Source organism: Neoarius graeffei, chromosome 10, assembly GCF_027579695.1.
Source record: "Neoarius graeffei isolate fNeoGra1 chromosome 10, fNeoGra1.pri, whole genome shotgun sequence".
Taxonomy (NCBI): Eukaryota; Metazoa; Chordata; class Actinopteri; order Siluriformes; family Ariidae; genus Neoarius; species Neoarius graeffei.
The window spans coordinates 56,722,401-56,733,648 of NC_083578.1; the positions used below are offsets into that span (position 1 = coordinate 56,722,401).

Consider the following 11,248-nt stretch of genomic DNA (forward strand, 5'->3'; position numbering starts at 1 on the left):
AAGCAAATGAATCCCATGTTAAATCTATAGTATTCTCATCAAGAACCTGGCTCTTCCAGAGTGTGTCTCCTTTTGGGATCTCCACTGCAATGACGGACTATCAGAAACCAAGTATGATTACATTCACTCCTGAGGAGTTTGTGAGGAGCTCCCTGATGTATCTGAACGCTGGAGAGCAAACATATGGCAGTGTCAACCATGCAATCCTGGTAATGAAATGAAAAAAAAAAATTGCCTACAAGTGTGGTAGAATATAGTCCAAGAATAAAGCTAAGGTTGTGCCTCATTCATGAGCCAAATAGTGGCTCTATTGAACTGCTTAGAGTTAATGCCATTTAAATCATACTTTTTTACAAGAAGTGACATGCCAAATTGGTATTGTGTCCTAACTTTATCTCGACAAGTTTCCTTTATCCTGCAGGGCTGGATCATCCAGGCAATCCCCACCTGGTTTCTGAGAAGAGAAGGATTTCACAATAGCTTTCAGGAGTATATAAAGAAGCAAGCGGGCAGCTGAGTGCTGTGTTTATAATCTAGCAGTGAGAGAGTGCATATCTTGATGCCACTTGTAATTGTTGTTTGTATGTCACCATCTGAAAACCACTGCTTGGGAAGTGAAAGTAAGTCTGGCTCTTAATAAACGCTTTATCAGCCCCCTAAAATAGCAGAATCTCAGAATGTACTTGACTGTATCTCCCATGAAAGCCATGAGAGCAGGGTCAGTCTTCTCCTTAATTGGTCTCAAGACAAAGGAGAAAAGCAATAAAAAAAAAATATACAACAGAATTTTTTATGCCATGTCCATTTGAAGGCAAATTGCTTTTCAATGAATTATCAGACATTTATCAAGTACAAATCATTTGGCTCCATCTAGTGGCCACACTTCTCAAAACAAATCTGTTGACATTCACTGTGTGTGTATATATATATATATATATATATATATATATATATATATATATATATATATATATAAAATCTCATCTCATTATCTGTAGCCGCTTTATCCTGTTCTATAGGGTCGCAGGCAAGCTGGATATATATAACACACATACACACACACACACACATTGCAACAGCAGGCCCCCACACAAAACTGCCTTTACTTGAGCAAAAGCCCATATAAGTACCAGTCAAAAGGACATGCCTACCCATTCATAGGTTTTTCTGTATTTTGATTATTTTTTATATTGTAGAACAATACTGAAGATATCATAACTATGAATTAACATACGGAACAGATATGGAATTATGTGGTAACAAAAAATTCTTTTAAAAACCCCAAAACGTATTTCATATTATAGATTCTTCAAAGTAGCCACCATTTACCTTGATGCTTTGCACACTGTTGGCATTATCTTAATGTAACACCTCTTTAACTTGTGGGAAACAGAGCAACTGGAAGCAGGCTTCAGAACAGGTGAGTTATTTTTATTTTTCCACTGTTCAGTGATGACTAATATGCATGTTTTCACACAAATACACACATGGGGTGACACAGCTCTCGCTCTCTTTCCTGGCCATCTGCAAGACACACAGAGACGTAGTTTAATAGACAGCCAGTAATTTGACACAGGTGCACCTCATCACATGTTACCTGCTGGTTCAACTTGCCTCCTCGCCGTTCACAGCCAATGCTCAACCATGCCCCCATTGCCACACACCCCCACCGCCTGACTCAGGCCAGGGAGCCATCTGGCCTGTAGCTGACTCCCCCCCCCGGCGGGAGAGGTAATCCGCCACCACCCTCTGTGCCCTTGGCCTGTGAACCACCTCAAATTTAAAGGGCTGAAAGGCCAGATGCCAACAAGTGATCCTCCATGTGGTGGAGCCACTGGAGCGGGGCATGGTCAGAACAGAGGGTGAATGGGCATCCTAGCAGGTAGTACCAGAGAGTGAGGACTGCCCACTTGATGGCCAGACACTCCTTTTCTCTTGTGCTATATTTTTTACTTTTGCATGGAGAGCTTGCAGCTGATGTACAGCACTGGATGCTCCTCTCCCTCCACCACCTGGGACAAAACAGTCCCCAGCCCTCTGTCTGACACATCAGTCTGTAAAAAAAAAAGTGGAGAGAAAAGTCAGGAGAATGCAACCACGGGCCCCCCACACAAAACCGTCTTTACTTGAGCAAAAGCCTGTTCACACTGCTCCATCCACTGGACCGGATCTGGTGCCCCCTTTTTAGTGAGGTCAGTCAGCAGGGCTGGTGATGTCTGAAAAGTTAGGCATGAGCCACCTATAATAGCTGGCCAGCCCCAGGAACTGCCTCACCACCTTTTTGGTCTTAGGTCTCGGGCAGGCCGCAATTGCTGCAGTCTTTTCAATTTGGGGATGCACCTGCCCATGACCCAAGTGGAAGCCCAGATACTGTACTTCCACCCATCCAATTGCACACTTCTTCAGGTTTGCTGTGAGCCCAGCGTGCCTCAGCGACCTCAGGACCGCCCTAAGATGTTGTAAATGCCGCTCCCAATCATTACTATAAATGATTATGTAATTAGGCCGCCGCATATGCATTGTGGGGACAGAGAATTTGGTCCATGAGATGCTGAAACATTGCTGGGGCCCCAAATAACCCGAAAGGAAGATTGACAAATTGGTGTAAGCCAAACGGAGTGGAAAAGGCTGTTTTCTTGCGGGATCATGGAGTCAAGGGGATCTGCCAATATCCCTTTGTTAAATCCAGTGTTGAGTAAAACCGAGCCGTGCCTAACCGATTGAGCAGTTCATCAATGTGAGGCATCAGATATGCATCAAATTTAGACACTGTATAGTCCACACAGAACCGGACCGACCCATCGGTCTTGGGAACCAAGACTACCAGACTGCTCCAGGTGCTGTGACTCCTCAATTACTCCCATCTTAAACATAGCCTGGAGTTCATCTCAAACCACATGGGACTAACAGCTGTGTCATCTTTTCTTTCCTTTGAGTGTCCTGCTCCACTTGACATAGCCTATCCTTGATAATACAAAAGTACGGGAAGGAAAGCTCAATGTTGGGCTGGAGGATTTGGCCATCAATTACTTTCACTTGTTCAAAAGCATGTCTCAGAGACTTGTCACACACCTGCTCCAATGGGAAGTCCCCTAAGGGATTCCCCAGAGAGGGAGGAGGGCTCTCCCCACTCTGTGTCATCATGATGCGGTGCTGATGCGAACGGCCCTGGGACCACCTCCCCAGCTAATGTTGCAGCGGGATTCCCCCATGACATGCTACTGCAGGAACCACCCACTACTATCTGTTTCATTAACATTTTAAATCCTGGCGAATTGGTTCCCAGGATCAGAGGGTGGGTGAGGCTCGGCCTAACCACTGCCTCCGCACTATGCTTTTTCCATGGAACTGAATAGTGATGGGCATTAGTGGATATTTGTGTATATCACCGTGCACACACTTAACCTTCACCAAACGTTAATTTCCCAGTGCCCTACATTGAATCAGGCTTTGATGTATAGACGTCGGATTACAACCTGAATCCACCAAAGCCTGCTATGTACCCCCTTGAATACTCACAACTATCCTGTATGCCCTTGCTCAATCAGGGGAAGCCTGTGGTGCATCGGAGATGCGAATCAGTAGCCTCACCTCCTTGCCAAAGCACTGATTCCCTGACTTCCCTCCGTGCCTACAGACCTGCCCAAGCTTGCTCTCAGTTCTGGTTGGCATGGATGAGTTCACCTATGGAGAGAGAGAGAGAGAGAGAGAGAGTTAATGGTGGCACAGACGCAGAAAAAGAAGGGAGCATAGAAACATGAGGACAGACATGAGTGCAGAGAGTGGGCTTTGGGGGAACTGGCTCCCATTTCTGCAGGGCTGAGATAGGGGAGGGGCGAGGGGGGGGAGAAAGCAAAAGTGAGAGAGAAAGTGGAGAAGTTGTAGCAGCACTTGCTTCCGGAAATGCCATCAGGTGGTCCTCGGCAGTGTTGTTTTTGGCAGCCATTTTTTATTTAGTTTTAGTCTTAGTCTTTTGGATGAAATGCTTATTAGTTTTAGTCACATTTTAGTCAATTCCATCCTTGATAGTTTTGGTCTAGTTTTAGTCGACGAAAGCTAAAAGGGTTTTAGTCCAGTTTTAGTCATTCATTTTAGTCGAAAAAATCTCATCTCATCTCATTATTTCTAGCTGCTTTATCCTTCTACAGGGTCGCAGGCAAGCTGGAGCCTATCCCAGCTGACTACGGGCGAAAGGCGGGGTACACCCTGGACAAGTCGCCAGGTCATCACAGGGCTGACAGACACAGACAACCATTCACACTCACATTCACACCTACGGTCAATTTAGAATCACCAGTTAACCTAACCTGCATGTCTTTGGACTGTGGGGGAAACCGGAGCACCCGGAGGAAACCCATGCGGACACGGGGAGAACATGCAAACTCCGCACAGAAAGGCCCTCGCCGGCCATGGGGCTTGAACCCGGACCTTCTTGCTGTGAGGCGACAGCGCTAACCACTACACCACCGTGCCGCCCCAGTCGAAAAAATAATTACTTTAAAACATTAAATTAGGCCAATACAGAGATAAGAAATTGTAATCGAGGTTGACAGGTTGTGCATAACATACTCTCTACATAAACGCTGTCTAGTGTGCATGCTCTCTACATAAACGCTGTCTAGTGTGCATGCTCTCTACATAAACGCTGTCTAGTGTGCATGCTCTCTACATAAACGCTGTCTAGTGTGCATGCTCTCTACATAAACGCTGTCTAGTGTGCATGCTCTCTACATAAACGCTGTCTAGTGTGCATGCTCTCTACATAAACGCTGTCTAGTGTGCATGCTCTCTACATAAACGCTGTCTAGTGTGCATGCTCTCTACATAAACGCTGTCTAGTGTGCATACTCTCTACATAAACGCTGTCTAGTGTATATACACTCTACATAAACGCTGTCTAGGCAAGGCAAGTTTATTTATATAGCACATTTCATACACAGTGGCTGTTCAATGTGCTTTACAGAAGTAAAAGCAGAACAGCAAACAATAGAAAATAAAATTACATAAAATATGCAGACATCCCAAGTCTCCCGGAAGTTCCGGGAGTCTCCCGCATATTGATAGTGGCTCCCTGATGCCTGCAAATTGGATAATATCTCCCGGAATCTAGAGCAAGTGAGCAAGAGCGTGCACGCAAAACATTAATGTCTGCATCGCGCATATGACGGAGTGCACGAGGGAGAGCGAGAGAGACTGTGTGTATGCCTGTTCATGTAGCGCATGCTAGACAAAGAGCATCCTGATTGGTTTAAAGACATCCAAACTTATTTCAGGAAGGTGTCGTGACCCCCCCAGCTGATGGGAAAAAAGTCATGCGTCACGACACCTCCCTGAAATGAGTTTCTGCAGGTTGGGATGTCTGCTAGTGTGTATACTCCATTGTTCACAGACTCGTGTTTCTGCCTCTGTTTAACATGTCACAATGCGCTGATAGAGCACAAACATGTCATGATGAACACACAACTAGAAGATGACCACGCTGTCCGTTAATGTAAATATGATGGCTAAACATGCTGCTAACGTTAGAGTAGCCAGGTGTGCTGCTGCTCATTTAGACATATTAAGGCACAGCAACAGGTCTGAAAAGCTACATTTCCCTCCATATGTTTCACAGTAACTCAAATATGGGTCAGTATATGACAAAGCATTCAGTTGCTGTCCCACCAAAAATCTCTGCAGGACAAGTTTTACTCATGACATGTTAATTGAATGTAAGTTAGCTTAACCAAGCCAACTTTAGCATGAAGCTAGTGGTCCCATTCATTTTCGCCAGGTCACGGTGTTTTGGAAAACTTCATAGGAAATTCATCACAGACCGATTGTTGAGTGACATTAACCAAAGCTAGCAAACGTATACATGATCTGTTAAGGACTTCTTGTAACGTTGACTTACCGTCGCAGAAATAGCAGCATGGTGAGCCTTTAGATGCCTCTTGAGGTCGGTCGTATTCTTGCCACGTAGTTTATAGCCACAGCGTGTACCTCTGTCTCCCACTACAAGGCATTCCATTTTATTTTATGCTGGATTATGTGTAAAGTATTTCCATAAATCATCGCATCTTTTCCGCCCACCAAGCCCTTGTGCTGGCGTTGCCGATAGTCCATGAACTGTGTGCGGCTGCCCCAGTGTGCACTGTGCCCGGACATGCCTGGTGGTGGGCGTGACCAAACAAGGACAGGATGCAGGTGCATTGCTGATGTTTTCAGCATTTGGCAGACAGGTTGCACACACCGTTAGAGGAAACGCCATGCATTTTGATAGTCCTATAGCCAACCCACTAACATTTTCGCCTCGTCTCATCAACAAAAACAGCAGATACGTCTCGTCATATTTTCATGATCAAAGAGTTATGTTTAGCTCGTCACTGTCTCGTTTTAGTCATGAAAAAAGGTGCATTAACGAAATAATTTCGTCATCGTTAACGAAAACAACACTGGTCCTCAGCCAGCCGGACTGCCTCCTCCAGTGATGCTGTCTGGTGATACTGGATCCACGCTAACATCTCACTCGGAAGCTGGGCAACAAACTGCTCCAGTGTCAGTCGCTCGATGATGGACTCGATGTCGCACTCGCCAGCCAGCAGCCACTGTCGGCAGGCATCCCGGAGCTGTTGTGTGAATGCAAATGGCTGGCCCACTTCACCGTATGCCAGTGAGCAGAAGCACTGGCACTACTGTTCTGGGCTGCGACCGACTTGCTGTAGGATGGCTCACTTCAAGTGGGAGTACTTCAGCATGTTGGTGGCAGGGAGCTGCCGAGCTATGAAATGGGCTTCCTCCAACAGGATCGGCAATAGGTGAGCTATCCACTGTGAGGTTGGCCATGAGCTCACCTCCACAACGTGCTCGAATAGTTTAAGGAAGGTGCCACGGTCGTCCTGTGGCCCCATCATGACCAGCTGGACAGGCACACAGGCCGCAGGGATGACGGCTGGAGCATCCATGAACTGGATCCAGCTCCGAATCACCTGTCAGTCTTTTGTTTGGGCTTTGAGCAGATCCTGGAAGTGCCAGCCCTTATCTACTGACAGTGCGACGAGGGTGTGCTGCTGGTGCTGGAGGTCATTGGTGAGCATTTGGAGGAGCTCTCTGACTGGTTCAGACTCCATGGCTGCATTCATTCCTCAGTCCCAAGCTTCGCCATCTTTGTAACACCTCTTTAACTTGTGGGAAACAGAGGAACTGGAAACAGGCTTCAGAATAGGCGAGTTCTTTTTATTTTTACATTTTTCAGTGACAACTAATATATATGCTTTCGCACAAACACACACGTGGGGTGACACAGCTCTCTCTCTTGTACCTGGCCGTCTGCAAGACACACACAGACACAGATCAATAGACAGCCAGTAATTCAACACAGGTGCATCTCATCACATGACACCTGCTGGTTCAACCTGCCTCCTTGCCGTTCACAGCTGACATTCAACGACACCCCTGCTGCCACACTTAACCAGATTCACAAGGTACTCACCTGGAATTATTTTCAGTTAACAGGTGTGCCTAGTCAAAAATTATTTAGTGCAATTTATTTCCTTCTTAATGCATTTAAGATCAAATAGTAAATAATAAATACAACAAATAGCCCGATTCCACACTGTAATAATCCATATTATATCAAGAACCACTCAACTAAGTAAAGAGAAACAACATTCATCATTACTTTAAGACATGCCATGTCATTTAATTAACAAAAGTAAAGAAAAACTATTAAATTAGGAGGTGTGTCCGAACTTTTGACTGGTACTGTCTATGACAAAATATCTTCAATTTCATGTTACAATTTATAGTCCATGGATATGATCTAAGAATACACCGTCAATGCCCTGAGTCACAGAGCATTATGCACATACATTAACACATTCATGTTATTTCAGCATAGCCAATTCACCCACTGATACAGTGGTGCTTGAAAGTTTGTGAACCCTTTAGAATTTTCTATATTTCTGCATAAATATGACCTAAAACATCATCAGATTTTAACACAAGTCCTACAAGTAGATAAAGAGAACCCAGTTAAACAAATGAGACAAATATTAGACATGATCATTCATTTATTGAGGAAAATGATCCAATATTACATATCTGTGAGTGGCAAAAGTATGTGAACCTTTTGCTTTCAGTATCTGGTGTGACACCAGTATCTGGTGTGAATTTTAGCCCATTCCTCCACATAGAACAGTTTCAACTCTGAGATGTTGGTGGGTTTCCTCACATGAACTGCTCACTTCAGGTCCTTCCACAACATTTCGATTGAATTAAGGTCAGGACTTTGACTTGGCCATTCCAAAACATCAACTTTATTCTTCTTTAACCATTCTTTGGTAGAACGACTTGTGTGCTTAGGATTGTTGTCTTGCTGCATGACCCACCTTCTCTTGAGATCCAGTTCATGGACAGATGTCCTGATATTTTCCTTTATAATTCGCTGGTATAATTCAGAATTCATTGTTCCATCAATGATGGCAAGCAGTCCTGGCTCAGATGCAGCAAAACAGGCCCAAACTGTCAGTGCGTTTACATGCACATAGAGAAAATCGAATTTCTGCCGTTGCTCGACTGAAATCGAAGTTCTAAATGGCATGGAAACACCTTAGCTAGGCTGAAATTGAACCGAACTTGATTTCTCGTAATCGAGCTGCACGACCTAGATTGTGATTTTTGCCGAGCTACTTAGTGCATGTAAACCCTGTCGAGCTACGTAGTCCAGCTACTTACTTCAGCACTGCCCCTTCCAGAAGTGACGAGTGACGAGACCACAAGCGGGAAACACAACAGCCTCGGTAGAAAAAAAAAAAAACAGCCTCGGTCGGCAGGACACTTCACCTTAGCCGCCCAATTTATTAGGAACACTTCTGTTCGTACATACAAACTACAAACACTCTTCTTGTGAACACGGAACTGATAACTTTGTTTATACTCTTGAATAGCTCTTCTTCATGACGACAACCGGAAGTGTACCAACACGATGGGGCATGTAGCGCCACCTGTGGCTCGGGTGCACAATGTACCTCACGCAATAACTCGATTTCCTTGTGTGCATGTAGGATTGGATTTCTCTGGCACCCCTGCTGGGACCCTTTGCTCGATTACCGACAGCAGCTCGATTTGGATGTGCATGTAAACGTACTGTATGATACTACTACCACCATGTTTCACAGATGGGATAAGGTTCTTATGCTGGAATGCAGTGTTTTCCTTTCTCCAAACATAACGCTTCTCATTTAAACCAAAAAGTTCTATTTTGGTCTCATTTTTCCAATAGCCTTCTGGCTTGTCCACGTCATCTTTAGCAAACTAGAGACAAGCAGTAATGTTCTTTTTAGAGAGCAGTGGCTTTCTCCTTGCAACCTTGCCATGCACACCATTGTTGTTCAGTGTTCTCCTGATGGTGGACTCATGAACATTAACATTAGCCAATGTGAGAGAAGCTTTCAGTTGCTTAGAAGTTACCCTGGGGTCCTTTGTGACCTCGCCAACTATTACACGCCTTGCTCTTGGAGTGATCTTTGTTGGTTGACCACTCCTGGGGAGAGTAACAATGGTCCTGAATTTCTTCCATTTGTATACAGTCTGTCTGACTGTGGATTGGTGGAGTCCAAACTCTTTAGAGATGGTTTTGTAACCTTTTCCAGCCTGATGAGCATCAGCAATTCTTTTTCTGATGTCCTCAGAAATCTCCTTCGTTCGTGCCATGATACACTTCCACAAACATGTGTTGTGTTGTGTTGTGAAGATCAGACTTTGATAGATCCCTGTTCTTTAAATAAAACAGGGTGCCCACTCACACCTGATTGTCATCCCATTGATTGAAAACACCTGACTCTAATTTCACCTTCAAATTAACTGCTAATCCTAAAGGTTCACATACTTTTGCCACTCACAGATACAGTTAGGTCCATAAATATTTGGACAGAGACAACATTTTTTTAATTTTGGTTCTGTACATTACCACAATGAATTTTGAACAAAACAACTCAGATGCAGTTGAAGTTCAGACTTTCAGCTTTAATTCAGTGGGTTGAACAAAATGATTGCATAAAAGTGTAAGGAACTAAAGCATTTTTTAAACACAATCCCTTCATTTCAGGGGCTCAAAAGTAATTAGACAAATTAAATAATTGTAAATAAAATGTTCATTTCTAATACTTGGTTGAAAACCCTTTGTTGGCAATGACTGCCTGAAGTCTTGAACTCATGCACATCACCAGACGCTGTGGTTCCTCCTTTTTAATGCTCTGCCAGGCCTTTACTGCAGCGGTTTTCAGTTGCTGTTTGTTTGTGGGCCTTTCTGTCTGAACTTTAGTCTTTAACAAGTGAAATGCATGCTCAATTGGGTTGAGATCAGGTGACTGACTTGTCCATTCAAGAATATTCCACTTCTTTGCTTTAATAAACTTCTGGGTTGCTTTTGCTTTATGTTTTGGGTCATTGTCCATCTGTATTATGAAATGCTGACCAATCAGTTTGGCTGCATTTGGCTGGATTTGAGCACACAGTATGTCTCTGAATACCTCAGAATTCATCCGGCTGCTTCTGTCCTGTGTCACATCATCAATAAACACGAGTGACCCAGTGCCACTGGCAGCCATGCATGCCCAAGCCATCACACTGCCTCCGCCGTGTTTTACAGATGATGTGGTATGCTTTGGATCATGAACTGTACCACGCCTTCACCATACTTTTTTCTTTCCATCATTCTGGTAGAGTGATGTGATGTGATCTTGGTTTCATCTGTCCAAAGAATGTTCTTCCAGAACTGTGCTGGCTTTTTTAGATGTTTTTTTAGCAAAGCCCAATCTAGCCTTTTTATTCTTGAGGCTTATGAGTGGCTTGCACCATGCAGTGAACCCTCTGTATTTACTTTCATGCAGTCTTCTCTTTATGGTAGATTTGGATATTGATATGCCTACCTCCTGGAGAGTGTTGTTCACTTGGTTGGCTGTTGTGAAGGGGTTTCTCTTCACCATGGAAATTATTCTGCGATCATCCACCACTGTTGTCTTCTGTGGGCGTCCAGGTCTTTTTGCATTGATGAGTTCACCAGTGCTTTCTTTCTTTCTTTCTTTCTTTCTTTCTTTCTTTCTTTCTTTCTCTCTCTCTCTCTCTCTCTCTCTCTCTCTCTCTCTCTCAGGATGTACCAAACTGTAGATTTTGCCACTCCTAATATTGTAGCAATTTCTCGGATGGGTTTTTTCTGTTTTCGCAGCTTAAGGATGGCTTGTTTCACCTGCATGGAGAGCTCCTTTGA

At 44.2% G+C, this 11,248-nt stretch overlaps 1 protein-coding gene across 4 annotated transcripts in view; it reads left to right on the forward strand.

The window, feature by feature from the left end:
• hsd17b3 (hydroxysteroid (17-beta) dehydrogenase 3) overlaps positions 1-11,248 on the forward strand; it is a 67,786-nt gene that overhangs the window by 54,528 nt on the left and 2,010 nt on the right. Inside the window, exons 10-12 of one of the 4 annotated variants that reach the window (XR_009655521.1) lie at positions 60-209; positions 422-620; positions 1,305-1,420. Coding sequence is in view for 2 of the 4 variants with exons in the window: in XM_060931912.1 (XP_060787895.1) it covers positions 60-209; positions 422-517 (246 nt within the window). In the remaining 2 variants the exon portion in view is untranslated. Of the gene's footprint in view, positions 1-59; positions 210-404; positions 907-1,304; positions 3,794-11,248 lie in introns of those variants that run through there. The other 3 variants (XR_009655520.1, XM_060931913.1, XM_060931912.1) reach the window with 3 other exon arrangements.